The sequence below is a fragment of the Pristiophorus japonicus genome, chromosome 11 (assembly GCF_044704955.1).
Source record: "Pristiophorus japonicus isolate sPriJap1 chromosome 11, sPriJap1.hap1, whole genome shotgun sequence".
NCBI lineage: Eukaryota > Metazoa > Chordata > Chondrichthyes > Pristiophoridae > Pristiophorus > Pristiophorus japonicus.
In genome coordinates, this window is record NC_091987.1 from 198,269,088 (window position 1) to 198,286,948 (window position 17,861).

The following is a 17,861-nucleotide window of genomic DNA, read 5'->3' on the forward strand; positions in this document are numbered from 1 at the left end:
CATTTTTCAAGTGGCTACAGTATTTGTGCCACATTATCCGTTCTTGTGTAGAACATGGAACATGTTCGGGAGTCAGTGAGGTCAATCAGGAAAACCCTTCAAGTTTGCTTTGTAATTTACTAGCAATTTACATCCCACATGTCAAAGATACGTGAAATTTGGGAAGGAAGATTAAGAAAGACAGACTTGGATTTATATAGCACCTTTCACGACCACCAGATGTCTCAAAGCACTTTACAGCCAATGAAGTACTTTTGGACTGTAGTCGCTGTTGTAATGTGGGAAACGCGGCAGCCAATTTGCGCACAGGAAATTCCCACAAACAGCAATGTGATATTGACCAGATAATCTGTTTTTGTTATGTTGATTGAGGGATAAATACAGGTGCAGCACTTAAAATCAGGAACCTTCAGGACCAAAGCCATTTCGGACTTCGTGTTTTTCCGGACTTTCGAACATGTTTCTGACGTCATGAATTCGGAAACACCCGAGCCCAGGCTCGGGTATTTCCGGATTTCGGAACATCAGAAAGACTGGGAGGGGAGTGAGGGAGGCGTCGAGGATGTGTTCGGGCTGGCCAGCCCCATCGAGGAGCCGTCGAGAAGGCCCCGAGGTAAGGACGACGAAGCGAAGGCCCAAGGTCGGGCAGCGGTGGGGCCCGAGGTCGGCAGTGTCGGCGGCTCCAGATTCCGGAACTCCGGATTTTCGATGCTGCACCAGTATTGGCCAGGAATCCGGGGATTACTCCCCTGCTCTTCTTCGAAATAATGCCATGAGTTCTTTTACGTCCACCTGAGAGAGCAGACGAGGCCTCGGTTTAACGTTTCATCCGAAAGACGGCACCTCCGACAGTGCAGCATTCCCTCAGCACTGCTCTGGAGTGTCAGCCTAGTTTTTTTATGCTCAAGTCCCTGGAGTGGGACTTGAACCCACAATCTTCTGACTCAGAGGGGAGTGTGCTGCCACTGAGCCACAGCTGACAATTAAGAAAACAAGGCCTGATGCTCTAAGCCCTCGTCTCTTTCTTTAACTCTTTCTCCTCTCCCACCAGTCTTTGAGGGGATGGGATACTGGTTTCAGGTTTTTTGACCTTGTATCCTCTCCTTTAATCTGGCTAACAGCATTTAAAGTCCTTTGAGAAACCATCTAGAAGCTCTTAGACCTTTAGCCATGACTGCAGGTCATCAGCAAGAGCCACTAACCTAATGAGACGTGCGAACAGACTGTTTATTGAGAACTTGGGAAGTATTTCCAGTTATTATCATCATCATTATCATAGGCAGTTCCTCGGAATCGAGGAAGACTTGCTTCCACTCTTAAAATGAGTCCTTAGGTGGCTGAACAGTGCAATACGAGAACCACAGTCCCTGCCACAGGTGGGACAGATAGTCGAGGGGGAAAGGGTGGGTGGGACTGGTTTGCCGCACGCTTTTTCCGCAGCTTGTGCTTGTTTTCTGCATGCTCTCGGCAATGAGACTCGAGATGCTCAGCGCCCTCCCGGATGCACTTCCTCCACTTAGGGCGGGTCTTGGCCAGGGACTCCCAGGTGTTAGTGGGGATGTACTTTTTCCAGGGAGGCTTTGAGAGGGTGTCCCTGTAACGTTTCCTCTGCCCGCCTTTGGCTCGTTTGCTGTGAAGGAGTTCCGAGTAGAGCGCTTGCTTTGGGAGTCTCGTGTTTGGCATGCGAACGATGTGGCCTGCCCAGTGGAGCTGATCGAGTGTGGTCAGTGATTCAATGCTGGGGATGTTGGCCTGGTCAAGGACGCTAATGTCGGTGTGTCTGTCCTCCCAGGGGATTTGTAGGACCTTGCGGAGGCATTGTTGGTGGTATTTCTCCAGCAACTTGAGGTGTCTACTGTATATGGTCCATTTCTCTGAGCCATACAGGAGGGCGGGTATTAGTACTCAATGCTGTATTCTGATGACTTTGAGACCTTGTGCAGCTGGTCTTCTGGTTTGTCATCGCTGTAGATCTAGATATCCTTTGCTTTGTGAAATGACAGTTCTTGCTGATTTGGGAGAACTGTATGGAATCGAAATGTGTGTAAGAGCCTACTGTACTTTGCACTGTTGTGCAGGATCTTGCATATCAAATGTTGATGTGCCTATCTGTAGTTCCTTCACTTTCAGGAACATCTGTTGAATGAGGTAACACAAAATTGCCACATTGGATGATGTGGTGGCATACAGTAATCAGTTAGGCAAGACATTGTTGGGTGAGGTCACTATGCCATAGCTTGTTACCACTAGCTATGACCTGAGAGGGCTGACTGCTAAGAACTCCAGAATGTGCAACATATTGTCACATTTCGTTCTTCCCCATTATCTTACCGTGGATCTGATGAGTTCCACCTATTTGAACAGGCAGTTTTTATTTTCTGGATGTAATGTGCCAGACATTGTATTTTTTTCATTGCATGGTACTTGTGAGAGGAATGCATTGATGGATGTAGAATGTAGGTAAAGGTGGGAAATAATATTCATCTAAGTTGTGTTCACCCTACCCATGAGGAATAGGGACAGGTTATTCCGTCTGGTTAGATTACATAAGAACATAAGAAATAGGAGCAGGAGTGCAGGCCATTTGGCCCCTCGAGCCTGCTCTGCCATTCAATAAGATCATGGGCAATCTGGGATCGTAAGGGCCCACCAGGGTGAGAGATTTGAGTTATTTTGTAAATGATGCCGAGTTTTGCTGTTCATGTACAAGATGTTAACTAAAGCCAGACCCCACCCATGCAAAAGGACAGGACTTATTTGTGTGGGCATGTCCTGCATAAGGGTGACACTGTCTGTTTTAGAGTAGTTTACTGCTTAGCCGGCAATGTGACAGACGGATAACCTACCGATTGATCTCAATGGGATGAAAATCAGATGCGTTCATAACGTGCAGGCAATCTGCTCCACCACATTACTTCTCGGGCCGTGAAGTTGAAAATTACCCTCATTGAGCTTGTAACCAGATAATTGTTCACATTTTCTGACACTGGATGATTCTGGGGAGTGAGCGAGTGGGTTGGTAACATATAGTAGCATGCTGTCTGCATACAGGAAATATTTGTGTTCAGTCACCCCTGTGTATACTGTGCAGTTGCCTGGGTTCACTCACACATGTTACCAGGAGTTCATGGCCAGGGGGAGAAAAGGTGAGAGATAGGAAACATCCGTGTCTGGTCTCTCGGTGGAGTGGGAATGCAGGTGAGCTGAGGATATGTACAATTTTTAATATTTGAGGCGATCCTTTTCATATTGTACCTAACCTGGACCTCATGGCTTACACCTAGGGTCATAAAAGAAGTGGCTGCAGAGATAGTGGATGCATTGGTTGTAATCTACCAAAATTGCCTGGATTCTGGGGCGGTCCCAGCAGATTGCAAAACCGCAAATGTAACGCCCCTATTTAAAAAAGGAGGCAGACAAAAAGTAGGAAACTATAGACCAGTTAGCCTGACATCTGTCTTTGGGAAAATGCTGAAGTCCATTGTTAAGGGAATAGTACCGGGACATTTGGAAAAGCCTAATTCAATCAAGCAGAGCCAGCATGGTTTTATGAAAGGGAAATCATGTTTGACAAATTTACTGGAGTTCATTGAGGATGTGACGAGCAGAGTGGATAAGGGGGAACCAGTGGATGTGGTATATTTGGATTTCCAGAAGGCATTCAATAAGGTGCCACAAAAAAGGTTACTACACAAGATAAAAGTTCATGGGGTTGGGGGTAATATATTAGCATGGATAGAGGATTGGCTAACTAACAGAAAGCAGAGAGTCGGGATAAATGGGTAATTTTCCGGTTGGCAAACACTAAGCAGTGGGGTGCCGCAGGGATCGGTGCTGGGTCCTCAACTATTTACAATCTATATTAATGATTTGGATGAAGGGACCGAGTGTAATGTAGCCAAGTTTGCTGATGGTACAAAGATGGATGGGAAAGCAAATTGTGAGGAGGACACAAAAAAATCAGCAAAGGGATATAGACAGGCTAAGTGAGTGGGCAAAAATTTGGTACCTGGAGTATAATGTGGGAAAATGTGAAGTTATCCACTTTGGCAGAAAAAAATTGAAAAGCAAATTATAATTTAAATGGAGAAAAATTTAAATAAGAGAAACCTGGGGGTCCTTGTGCATGAAACACAAAAAGTTAGTATGCAGGTACAGCAAGTAATCAGGAAGGCAAATGGAATGTTGGCCTTTATTGCAAGGGGGTAGAGTATAAAAGCAGAGAAGTCCTGCTACAACAGTATTGCATACAGTTTCGGTCTCCGTATTTAAGGAAGGTTCGCTAGGTTGATTCCGGAGATGATGGGGTTGACTTATGAAGGTAGGTTGGGCCTATACTCATTGGAGATCAGAAGAATGAGAGATGATCTTATCAAAACATATAAGATATTGAGAGGGCTCGACAAGGTGGATGCAGAGAGGATATTTCCACTCATAGGGGAAACTAAAACTAGGGGACATCGTCTCAAAATAAGGAGCTGCCCATTTAATACTGAGATGAGGAAGAATTTTTTCTCTCCGTTGGTTGTAAATCTGTGGAATTCTCTGCCCCAGAGAGCTGTGGAGGCTGGGTCATTGAATATATTTAAGGTGGAGATAGACAGATTTTTGAGCGATAAGGGAATAAAGCGTTCTGGGGAACGGGCAGGGAAGTGGAGCTGCGTCCATGATCAGATCAGCCATGATGTTATTAAATGGCGGAGTAGGCTCGAGGGGCCAGGTGGACTACTCCTGTTCCTATTTCTTATGTTCTTCTGTAACCTACTGGAGTTTTGGCTGAAGGGTGTGTGCCTCGTGCCATTTGCTTGTGTACTTGAGTAACAGTGAAGAGACATCAATATAATCATCTCTCCAATCTTTCCCTTTCAACAGTATGTGTTAGGGAATTTGTAGACATATGCTGATGCTCTTTGTATTGCATGTCATAGGGTAAGCTCAAGGGTCACCAGTACCCACGGGTGACAATGACATTTGGTTAGAATTTCGCCGAGACTGAGGTGATTAAATTGTTCAATTGAGGGTTGTGAAGGATCTGAGGTGGTGAGTTTGAACATCAGTTCAGTACATATGAGTCCACAGCACAGAACCAGACATGAGCAACATTATAAGAAGGTTCACCTTTTATCCTGTAGCATAAAGTTAGAAATACTGATGGTGAGATTCATTTGTGGTTAACTATGCTAAACTCGACTGAGTGCCATTTATAACATGACCCTAACGAAGCAAGGCCACTACAAGAGGCCACAAAGGTAGATGAGGTGAGATAAAGAAATGTTACAATAGAGCAGTGCGGGGTTTTGTTAAGATGGGGAGGAAACACATTGCTGAATAAACTGTGCGTAAGCTGCTCTTGCAACTGATGTGGGTCCTCTTGATGCTGTCACGGTGCACTAAATGAAAAAATTTTATTTTTATCATGGCCTTCTAAAACAATCCCTAATGGATTGTACGAACTAGAAATTTTATTTCATGGAGCAATGAGGAGAAAGAATAAGTTCCCTGAAGTGTTTGAAGACAGCATCCGTTATTAAAAAATTGCATTCATTTTACAGTGTTCATTTGGGCAACTTTTTTTAAAATTGAAAAACGTAAATGTCTTTTTTGGCATAACTCTGAAAGCACCTAAATTACTCAACACTTTATTTCCATGGAGACTTTGCATTTGCTCGTTCCATGAGTAAAACCCCAAAATTAAAATCTCATTGATACCTTTGCAGCAGTTTGCTGCTGACTCAATGAAATTAAAATTAAATTTCAACAATTAAAATGCAATGAAAATTAAATCCCACTAAAATTGTTCTGCATTAATCGCTGGTGCTTAAAGGAATGGATTTGAATGAAAACCATTCTGAGAATTTTATGCAGTGGCAATGACTGACATGATTAATTCTTACATTAATTGAAGAATGTGTGGGAGTACTGCAAAAAAAGACTTCAGTTATTTGTGAAGTTGAGCTTTAATGAAACAAATGATTTTCTGTGCATGTTGGTACTTAGATGTGTGCAAACAATGAGCTCTTTTTCGACTTGGGGCAGGCTAGCTGTTGCAATCTTTCATAATCATTTGGCTCTCATTTATATCACTTCACAGAGATTACAGACAAATAGGTAACCTCGAGCTCGCAGCGAATTCAGTATGCAGGGTGGAGGATTTTCAGGAAGCATCGAAGAGACAGGAGAGCAGGAGCAATAGGCCCACATGGTCAGGATAAATTGGAATTTTTTGATATCCCAGGGGAAGAAATAAATACGTGGGTTTCATATCAGCCTTTGATGTACTAAAACCAGTACACAATGCTCGAGTTAGTATGCATTATTTGCATCATTCAGTTGAATACATGTTTACCATCAGTGCACAAAAGACATCCACGCACCGTGCACCAGCGCAACCTATTATCAATGCGTGAAATAGAAGAATTCTGTGGATGTGGTGGGCAGCTGGTACGTTTCGCTTCTCTCCACCTTACAAAAAAAAGTGGATATGAGCAAAGAAAAAGAGAGAAAGGATCTGCCCCTCAATCTTGGTTTCCTTTCATTAGCATCTGCACCAAAATTACCTTCACTCATCATAGCTGGTGGGGACTGATGACAATGGGGAGATGCTGATATCTGGCCATCCTTTTGGAAGTTATATTTTTGGCTCCTCGCAGACTCTCACTCACTGCACTCCCTGCAAACTCATTCCCCTGACAGCCTAGGGCAGCTCACATTCTGCTACATTTTAAGTGGCAATATTTAGCTTCTGTACCTGGGTGAGTGTGCCAGCTGGAGCTCTGCAAGAACATCATCAAAGATCATCTATTGGTTACAATTTCAAGGGGCAGTCTAGACGTGATCTTATTTAATGTGATGGCTTCGAACAGCAGCTGGTGCTGTGCCATTTTATTTGTGGGTCATTGAGTGTGATGCATTCATGTGCAACCAGCCTTTGTCTGGTGAGGCTCCCTCATCCCTTTTAGATGCGGGTGTGGTGACGACATATCTCCAGGTCATCTCTCGACCGATCACCTGTTGTGTTAGAGCACACATCTCCTTCCAGGAGTGTTTTATTTTGTCACAATCCCAAAAGGTGTGCCAGCTACCAGCGTGATTTCCAGCAGGTCACAGATTTTTACAGGCCCGTAAACAACAGCTTCTAATCTGAAGCCCATAGGAACTCCTTCCTTCAACTAAATTGTTCATTAATTAGCACTAAAGTAGCACTTCTGTGCAAAAATATTTTGCTCACTGTCATTGAATATCAAGTTCAAAAATGTTTGGTCCTTATTTTCTATCATTGTTTTCTGGTTTGCATTAGCACTGTATGTGAAAGATGTGTATCAAGTCATTTAATAATCAAACATTTAAAAGTGTGATTGTAATTGTCACAGTGAGGGTAGAGAAACAGGATATTTGCCACAGTTTCCAAATACTTTCTGAATAAAATATTGGCTACAGTCACTGTTTTTTGATGTCTTTATATCTCATTTTATCTAGAAGTTCCTGAGGCAAAAAAATGTAAGCAGCTTGAATGTTATTTGGAAAATTTCCACTCATGGTAGCTTATAAGTGACCTGAGGGTCTAAATTTTCAACCAAACACAAAGAGTGATCACTAAAAATCATTGACTCCTTACAGTGAGGGATGTAAAAATTCCCAACACCACGCCTATGAGTTATATTTTTCTTTTAATCAGTTAGGGCTAGAAATTTGCCGACTTTGCGACAGGGTTTTTGGCACTATTTCACCATATTTGGTGAAAAACCGGTTGGTGGGAACTTCGGACATCATTGTGCAATGGCGCTTTCCGTGTACCGCTTGCAACAGTCGAAATAGCATTTTCGGCAGAAGTTTGGCGCTCTCCGCACCCGTCATACCGACAAGGTAAAACCTGTTGTGCAGTCCTGCCAGCAGCGGTAAGTATGAAGACCTGCAAAAAACGGTAACTGCAAGTTTTATTTTTTAATTTTTTTTCAGTCATTGTGTTGGTAAGGAGTTTGTGAAATTTTGTGAATTTTTTTTCCCAATCTTTTAATTGTTTTTCCCTCCTCCCAAGATCTCTCTTGCAGCGGTATCAGCCTCGGACTAAAGTTGCCGAAATTCGTGGTTTGCGCCGCGAATCCTCCTGCAACGCCGATTTTTACCGCTGCGCAAATTAAAGGCTAAATACGAAAATGGTCATTTTGGCAAAAAAAATACAATTTTCGCTGAAAAACTAATTTCTAGCCCTTAGTGCGCTATGTAAAATGCCCATTTATTCTATTTTTGAGCAAATGCGGATGCAACAACTGGTCCAAATGAGCCAAAATGAACAAAGAAGCTTAAGCAGCCTATAAATAAATACCTGAGTAGCTCTGTACAAAGTAGTGCTAAAATCAGCATACCCCTGGAATGATATATTTACCTCCCTGCCAACCAGGACCAACTCCCAAGGGTCTCCTTTGTGGAACTAGGGCAAGTTGTGAGTTGATGGAAAGATGGATACGTCAGACTTAAATTTAGCTACTTAACAACTGACTTGGGTGAAAGCATGATTATATTTAGGAACAGTCGCAAAGTTAAGTAACCTGAAATGCTGGAATCAAAGCTTTCTCTTGTTTGGACTGAATTATCATTTAAAACCTAAAGAAAATGGTGCTGATGAAAACAGCAAAATAGCAAGAAATAATAATTGGTCAAATGCCTGTGCTGAAAGGTGAGCCTTACACATACAGATGAGGTTAAGTATATGAAATTAGTTGACGATAAATGTTTTATATTTGTGTGCACAAAGATGCCGCAAACATTAACAAAAGCAAAGGGGTTTTTGCAGACTAAAAAACAAAGTTGTATGTTATGTCGTCACTGATTCATCTCGAAGTGTAAACGCTATCTGTGTGATAAGATGCTTCATTTAACTCAGCAAGGCCGGGCTACAACCCGAGTGTGGAAAAACAAAATTATCAGTCTACATGGGCGAACCCAGAGAGGTTTTTAATTCATCTTTCCACTGTTCCTGTCACTGCACAGTAACCTACAGCAGGGGCACAGCAAAACACAGTTGTATAGTTCAGTGACTTCAATTTCACCAGTTTCCATACTCGGTTACTGTTGGAAATAAAAGCATTACAGAACTGTGTTTCAATTCATATATTTGTTATGTTCAGAGTAACTCCACAAGACTGTATTGTAAGCTCAAACTGTTGTGACCTTGGTCTCTTTAATGTGACTCCAGAGTGAGCAAGCAGCATGGTAGATTATCTTTTATACCTGCTTGCCCAGGGTGCACAGGTGACCCTTAGGTCTCCCACAGGTGTGCCCCCTGATGGCAAGTCTTACATATTGGTGAGGTTTGTTTACATACATACATAACATCACTGCCCCGCCCCCCCCCCCCCCCCCCCCCCAAAAGTCTTATGTACAAGTTATTTACAAGTTGAGGCGATGTGGCGTTCTGCGTTCCCGGGTCGATCACCTGAGTTGAAGTCCTGGCCTGGGCGAGTTGGTCAGATCATTGCCGCGCGGCTGGTCTGTTCGGACTGTCGGGCATGGTGGGTTCATCCTCGTGGTTGACAACGAGGTCGATTGTGTTAGTGGGTCACGGGGCCAGGTCCTTTCACAGTGGTTCCTGGTTATCTGTAGTTCGCAGTTTGGTCTGGTCCAAATGCTATCTGTGTTTGGCCATTACATGGTTTCACAACAAACATTCCATTTTCATCACAAACACTCCATTCCCCTCTTTGGTTAAGACAGTGCTAGCAACCCATCTGGGGCCATGAACATGGTCTACATCATTTATTCTGATGTCGCATGGAGAAACCGTGCGATCATGGTACATTCTCTGCTGATAGCATGGGGAAGGATCGGTTCTGAGTGATTCTGTCCGGTGACTGCGTAGCACCCGGGATAGCCAGGTCTGTAGGGAGTCTACCGTGACACGTGTGGTGCTTGGTTTTATGATTTGGGCTGCCTGCTCCGGACTATTGTCGTTGACCCTAAGGTCTGGCAAGCCAAGGATGCCCAATGTGGCCTTGAGACTTTCAGTAGGGGGCAATCTGATGGGATGAGCATTTCGTCCTTGCGACGGATAAGCTGCAACAATCCCGTCTAGCGGTTTGCCGTTAGCAGGCGGTAACGTGGGATCCTGGCTGGTCCAGGTCCTAAACTGGTGGGCCGTTACGGTTGACCCCTCGGTTTCTAGCACTTCCATAACAACGAGCAGGTTTGTGGGTTGCACCGTTTCCACCCTGGTGGTGGGCAACGGTAGCTAACTGAGGGCATCAGCGCCGTTCTCAGTGCCTGGCCCATGGTGGATCATGTTACAGTGCACAGTCAGTGTTAGACATATAGACATATTCGAAACACAGCATTGATAATAGTGCCTCTGCTCTCCAAAAACTTAGAGATTGGCAGCTTGTCTGACTCGAGCAAATATTGGGACACTCTTTGGTACGTCTCTTTTGTCCCGTGAACTACTGCCGTGGTTAACTTATTGTGTACATGTACAACCGGTTGGGGCTCGCCCGCTACTTTGGCTTGCTGTACAACACGCCCGACCCCGTGTGATAGCACATCACTTGCTACAAGTACTTTGTCAGATACATATACGACCAGTTCGTGTTCGCCCGCTACTTTGGCTTGTTGTAAGGTACCCCCGACCCCATATAATGGTACATCATTAGCTGCGAAAGAGTGCTCACACAGTGCAAACAACTTATTGGAACGTAGTGGGTTCCTGGCCTTCTCGGCGGCCGCCACTTTACCTTTGTCCCAAGCCCAGTCCTCTTCCTTGCTGGTGAACACATGCCTCTGTTTCGTTGCGGCGACATCCCATGGTCTGGACGCGCTTTCGTCCCGTGGTCTGGACGCTCTCTCGTCCCGTGGTCTGGGTGCTCTTTCATTCTGTGGTCTGGACTCTTGTGTGTGATCTGCCGTGATCTTCTACCCCAGAGATTTGGCCTCTGGCATCGGCAAAATGCATTTGGATCGTTTCGGCCGGAGTCCCACGTTGCTTGGTCGACCTGGAGCCTCTTCCATCGTTGCGAAGAGGTCATCGGCTTTGGGTGGTGGGTACCGTGCCTGTACCTCTGCTCGGTTGATCTTTACCTCCTCGTGGTCGTGATGAGCAGCCTGTGTCTCGGTGATCTGCACATGGATCTGCACTTCGATGCCTGGTTCAGCTGAAGGTGGGGGTTTGCTCAGCCTTTGAGCAAGGGAGACATCGTTTTCCGGAGAAGGTACACCGAGATCTTCCCAGTTCCATCGAATCTTCCCCATCCACCTTCTACCAAGCAGCATTGGCCCATCACCTGAAACAATCCACAGTGGTAAGTCGTGCACCGCTCCCTCATGGGATACTCCTGTCAGCACTACCAATAACTGGTATCAGTTCCTTGGTGTAGATGCACAGCTTTGCCTGAATCGGGTTCAGCTTGGGTCGTGGTGCTCTGTCGCCCCACAGCCTCTCAAATGCCTTCTGGCTCATTATTGATTGACTTGCCCCTGTGTCCAATTCCATGGAGGCTGGAGTGCCATTGAGTTTAAATTTTACAATTATCGGATGGCTTTTGGTGGTGAAGGTGTGTATCCCATATACTTCCTCTTAATCATCAGGTTGAGTTGCCACTCCAGCTCGTTCAGCGTGATTCTCGCTGGATCGGTTGTCCTCTCCTGACTCTGCCTCGTGGTGAGTCACAGGTCGTTTACACATTTGCCGGAGGTGCCCCATTGTTCCACAACCCTTGCACACATAGTGCTTGAATCGACATTGATGGGCTCTATGATTGCCCCCGCAGCGCCAACATGGTGTTAATACGCATTCATGCCCCACGGCGGACTCTGAGTCACCCGTGGTCTGGCCTCTGCGGTCATGTAGGCCCTGCCATGTACAGTTCTGCCTGCTGAAAGCATTATTTTATGCACAGTACTTGCTGGTGAGCTTCGATTCTGTGAAGATATATGTTTCGTGTTGTCGCTCATGGATATGAAAGCCTGGGCTATCGTGATGGCCTTGCTCAGATCTAGGGATTCGGTAGACAGCAGTTTCCGAAGAATGACTGCGTGACCGATTCCAAGCACGAAAAAGTTCTGCAACATTTCCCCCAAAGATCCGGCAAATTCGCACTGTCCTGCAAGGCGTCTTAGCTTGGCGAACAAGCTTGCGACGTTCTGGCCCTCGGAGCAATGGTGCGTGTAAAAGCGATACCTGGCCATTAAGATGATCTCCTTCGGCTTGAGGTGTTCCCGAGCCAGCACGCACAGCAAGTCTTGTCCGTTGGTTTGTCCGGTGCTAGCAGATATTTGAGGAGGCTATATATCGAAGTCCCACATACGATGAGGAGAATCGCCCTGCGCTCGACCGCCGTCTCAGCCTTGTCCAGTTCATTGGCCATGAAGTACTGGTCGAGCCGCTCAACAAAGGCTTTCCAATCATCACCCTCAACAAATCTCTCAAGAATATCAACGGCAGCCATTACCGCATGAAAGTTCGTGATCCATTACTCGTCGCCAATTGTTATGTTCAGAATAACTCCACAAGACTGTATAGTAAGCTCAAACTGTTGTGACCTTTGGTCTCTTTAATGTGACTCCAGAGTGAGGAAGCAGCATGGTGGATTACCTTTTACACCTGCTTGCCCAGGGTGAACAGGTGACCCTTGGGTCTCCCACAGGTGTGCCCCCTGGTGGCAAGTCTTACATATTGGTGAGGTTTACATACATACATAACAATATTCTTGCAGTGTTCTCCAAGTTCCGATGCCTCTAGCTCCTACCTGGTTATGCGCCAGCCGTCAGCCATGACTCAGTGGGTAGCACACTTGCCTCTGAGTCAGAAAGATTTGGGTTCAAGTCCCCCTCCAGAGATCTTCGGTCACCTGAGGAAGAGAATGTTTGAAGACTAGGCCCTCAAATCTGGCACCAATCTTATGGTCCACAGGGCTGCAATAATACCCGTTCTCCTGTAAGGCTCAGAGATGTGAACCATATACAGTAGACACCTCAAATCACTGGAGAAATACTACCAATGATGTCTCCGCAAGATCCTGCAAATCCCCTGGGAGGACAGACGCACCAACATCCGTGTTCTTGATCAAGCCAACATCCCCAGCATCGAAGTACTGACCACACTCAACTAGCTCCGTTGGGTTGGCCACATCGTCCGCATGCCCAACACAAGACTCCCAAAGCAAGCGCTCTACTCGGAACTCCTTCACGGCAAACGAGCCAAAGGCAGCCAGAGAAAACGTTACAGGGACACCCTCAAAGACTCCTTGATCAAGTGCAACATCCCCACAGACACCTGGGAATCCCTGGCCAAAGACCGCCCTAAGTGGAGGAAGAGCATCCGGGAAGGTGCTGAGCACCTCGAGTCTCGTCATCGAGAACATGCAGAAAACAAGCGCAGGCAGTGGAAGGAGCGTGCGGCAAATCAGACTCCCACCCTTTTCTTCAATGTCTGCCCCACCTCTGACAGAGACTGTAATTCCCGTATTGGACTGTACAGTCACCTGAGAACTCACTTTTAGAGTGGAAGCAAGCCTTCCTCGATTTCGAGGGACTGACTGTGATGATGATTAAAATAGATAAATGAAAATGGTGTGGTCACATTCCTCCTGGCTCCACATCAAAAAATAATGAACTTGCCTTTTTGGTGGTGGCCATTTGCTAGATAGCATCTATGCCGGGAAAGCTTGACTGAATAGGCAGGGACCAAGTCCCCTCAGGGCAGTCCAATTTCTCAGGGGGGGGATATAAAACAACAACAACAACGACGTTAATTTATCTAGCACCTTTAACGTAGTAAAACGTCCCAAGGCACTTCACAGCAGTGTTACAAGACAAAACAGATAAATTTAACACTGAGCCACATAAGAAGAAATTATGGTAGAAGAACAAAGGCTTAGTTGAAGAGGTAGGTTTTAAGAAGCATCTTAAAGGAGGAAAGAGAGGTTTAGGGAGGGAATTCCAGCGCTTAGGGCCCAAGCAGCTGAAGGCACGGCCACCGATGATGGAGCAGTTATAATCAGGGATGTTCAAGAGGGCCAAATTTGAAGAGCGCAGACATCTCGTGGTTTTGTGAGGCTGAAAGAGATTGCAGAGATAGTGAGGGGTGAGGCCATGGAAGGATTTGTAAACAAGGCTGAGAATTTTGAAATTGAGGCGTTGCTTAGCCAATGTAGGTCAGCAGGGGTGATGGGTGACCGGGACTTGGTGCAAGTTAGGATCGGGCAGCCAAGTTTTGGATGAATTTAAGTTTATGTAGTGTAGAATGTGGGAGGCCAGCCAGTAGTGCGTTGGAGTAGTCAAGCCTAGAGGTAACAAAAGAATGGATGAGGGTTTCAGCAGCAGAAGACTTGAGGCAGGGGCGGAGGCGGGCAATGTTATGAAGGTGGAAATCGGCAGTTTTAATTATGCCATAGATATCTGGGCAGAAGCCCATTTCAGGATCCAATATGGTGCCTAGGTTGCGAACAGTCTGGTTTAGCGTCAGAGAGATGCCAGGGAGAGGTATCGCAGTTTGTGGCGGGGACCAAAGACAGTGGGGCCGAAATTCATGATCTCGGAAAGACCCGTTACTGCCCGTTTGCGGTGACCATGCGGCGGAATCCCGTGGCCACCGCTTTGTGGTCAACTGGACTCCTCCCCCCCCCCCGACCCAAATTCAGTTTGGGGATTTTTCGGCCTTTCTCCACTTCCGTCCCGCTGCTGCCGACCACCGCAAGTGTGTCATAAAAGCGCGCACCACCACTATCCCTTACTTCCATTTTAGCCTGACCCAAGTTCAGCAAAAAAATATCAATGCCTCACTGCACGGTGCCCCCGACCACTTTCTCTGTCGGTGCACCATGCCTCCTCTCTCTCGACCCTGGTGTTGCGGCGGAAATTAAAGGGGAGGGCCGAATGCCGCGGCCGCCGTATAATTTTTCGGGCCGGCCGACTTCCATGTCGGCCGGACTATTGTGCACCGGAGTTCAGCTGGGCCGCCAACAGGTAGCCTGGCATCCCCTCTTGGTGGCGCAGTGGCCAGAGTTTAAAAAATGCCGGATTCTCTCCCCTTTACGGAGGGGAGAGAGCGTGATGACGCACACACGCTGTGATGTCACCACCGCTCCGCCGCTGATTGACGGCGGCGGAGTCCCAATCCCGCCCCAACTTCCGCCCCTCAGCCTCACTTACCGCTGCACTTCCGCTCGCTTTATGACCATTTCCGGTCCAACGTAAAAAAAAAACTTCAGAGTCCTGAAAATGGAAAATGGATCGGATAGCCGCCTGCGCGTTCCCAGCGGTAAAAGCAGGTAAGAAATCATAGGTGCACCAGCTTTCTGGAGTGCCTGACCTATGGCCCCAATGGCTTCAGCTTTCCCTTCATTGGCTGTAAAGTGCTTTGAGATGTCCGGTGGTCGTGAAAAGCGCTCTATAAATGCAAGTCTTACTTTATTTCCCAATATTTAATTGAAGAAGATTTCTGCTCATTGGTTGTCAGACATGCAGTCTGACAATTTAGAGACCATGGAGGGGTCAAGAGAAGTGGTGAAGAGATAGAACTGGGTGTCATCAACGTACACGTGGAAACTGACTCCATGTTTTCGGATGATATCGCCAAGGGGCAGCATATAGATGAGAAATAGAAGGGGGCCAAGGATTGATCTTTGGGGGACACCAGAGGTAACGATAGCCCCTTCATTAGGATATGGAAGGAGTCCAATACTTGTTTTCGGCAGCCACTTCAGACGCCTGAATATTGTATACAGGCAATTGTCAGTTGCCGTTTTTCAAGCATCCATGAAGTACAAAAATGGTCATTTTCCTTCTGGAACACAAGAGAAACAAGGACCGATTTCTACCCCAATTGATTTCTCGGAATGTAATGGGTCAAAAACTTGTGTTTTCAGATTTCTATACTAACTCTAGTACTGTTTGATTTCCATTTAATAAAATTAATTGTTTTTTTTTTGCCAAGACTACCGATTTTTAAAAGTTTGTTTCCCATTATAATTTGATTGTTTTGTTATATATGCAGACTATAGATATACTCTCTGTGTAGTCACTGTATAGTTGCATAAGATGGAGATTTGTTTACCTAATGTATTATCATTAAGGTTTACACTGTGTAGATACATGCTGGCACCACTAGAGGGTGCAACTGGTGGAGACCAGGGTTTCCTGTTCTGCCCTGGTGGCAGGGGCTGCATAAAAGGGGAGCCACCATGTGGCTGCCTCACTGTGGAATTAGGAATAAAGGACCAAGGTCACCACAGTTTGAGTACAACACATTGCCTCGTGGAGTCATTCAGAGGTATAGTTAAAAACATAATAGTTTTGCCATTGGTGATTAGTTCTCAATTATTGCCTTCTCTGGTATGAATAGTGGAACAACTGGAAAATGAACATTTGAGGCTGTTTTATTTGAGCAATTATCTGACACCCAGCACCATGTTTAAGAGCCCCCAAATGGAGATACTGAGAAATCTACATAGATGATTACTATTTTGCCAATGTCGAGTACATGTGTTTTTCCTGTAGGGGCACATTCTACTTAACTAAGTCTAGACAGGTCAGGCATGGGTTGAGATAGCCAAGGCTTAGGGAGCCCAAGTGTATGTCGGTGTATTTCTGCAATTTAATCAACTAGAACTGTTTGGCCTACCAACACAAAGCTCCAATGAGCTGAGTGGAAGGAATTCCAGCCCTAGTGACCGATATAGCCCCTAAAGTTTTATTACTAGGCCAGTATTGTTCAATAGAAATCACTGACTAGCCACAGGTGTGGCTATGGCAACACCATTTCACATAACAACTTGCATAATGTCTCCAGGTGCTTCACCGGAGCCAAAGAAGGAAATATCAGGACAGGTGACTAAAAGATTGTTCAAATTCGGTAGCTTTTAAGGAGCATCTTTAGAAAGAGAGCAGTGGCGGGGCAGAGAGTTTTAGGAAGGGAATGAAAGATGTTTTTTTATTCGTTCACGGGATGTGGGCATCACTAGCAAGGCCGGCATTTATTGCACATCCTAATTGCCCTCGAGAGGATGGTAGTTAGCCACCTTCTTCAACTGCTGCAATCCGTGATACTACTTTGTCGCGGTTTGGTGGAAGTGAATGGCTTGCTCGGCCATTTCAGAGGGCAGTTAAGAGTCAACCACATTGCTGTGAGTATGAAGTCACATGTAGGCCTGACTAGGTAAGGACGGCAGGCTGCTTTCCCTAAAGGACATTAGTGAACCAGATTCTTTTTTTAAGACAATCTGGTAGTTTCAAGATCACCATTGCAGATAGTAGCTTTTTAGTTCCAGATTTGAGATTCCAGAATGGTGGAGTTTCAACTCTCATACTCAATAGTCCAGTCCTCTGGATTACCAGTCCAGTGACAGGCTACTTAGCATAGTAGTTATATCAAATGTTAGGGCCTAGACAAGTAAAGGTTCATCTGCCAATGGTGCGGTGAAGGGAGGGGGGAATGCATGCGAGTCCAGTGTTGGAGGAACAGCAAGATTTTGGAAAATTATAGAGCTGGATGAGGTTACAGTGATAGGGAGGGTTGGGACCATGGAGGGATTTGAACACGAGTTTCAGAAATGTAAAATTGAGCTACTGGTGGACTGGCAGCCAAAATAGATCAGCGAGCACAGGATGTAATTGGTGAGCGGGACTTGATGCGGCTTAGATTATGAACAGCAGAGTATTGGATGAGCTCACATTTATGGAGGCTGGCCATGAGAGTATTGGAATAATTGAGTCTGGATGAGGGTTTTAGCAGCAGATAAGCTGAGGCATGGGCCAAGATGGGTGATGTTATGAAGGTGGTGGTAGGTGTTTTTTGTGATGAAGAGGAGATGGGGTGGTAAGCTCAGCTTGAGGTTAAATAGCACATTGTGATTACCAACAGTCTCTTTCAGCCTGAG

General features: G+C 45.8%; 1 protein-coding gene across 10 annotated transcripts in view; it reads left to right on the forward strand.

Annotated features, from left to right (window-relative positions):
* Nucleotides 1-17,861, forward strand: part of LOC139276426 (neural cell adhesion molecule 1-like) — a 632,849-nt gene that overhangs the window by 467,323 nt on the left and 147,665 nt on the right. Inside the window, exon 10 of one of the 10 annotated variants that reach the window (XM_070894395.1) lies at nucleotides 13,896-13,907. The exons of the other annotated variants lie outside the window; for them this stretch is intronic. Within the exon in view, the coding sequence (XP_070750496.1) occupies nucleotides 13,896-13,907 (12 nt within the window). The remainder of the gene's footprint in view (nucleotides 1-13,895; nucleotides 13,908-17,861) is intronic. 10 annotated transcript variants of the gene reach the window in all.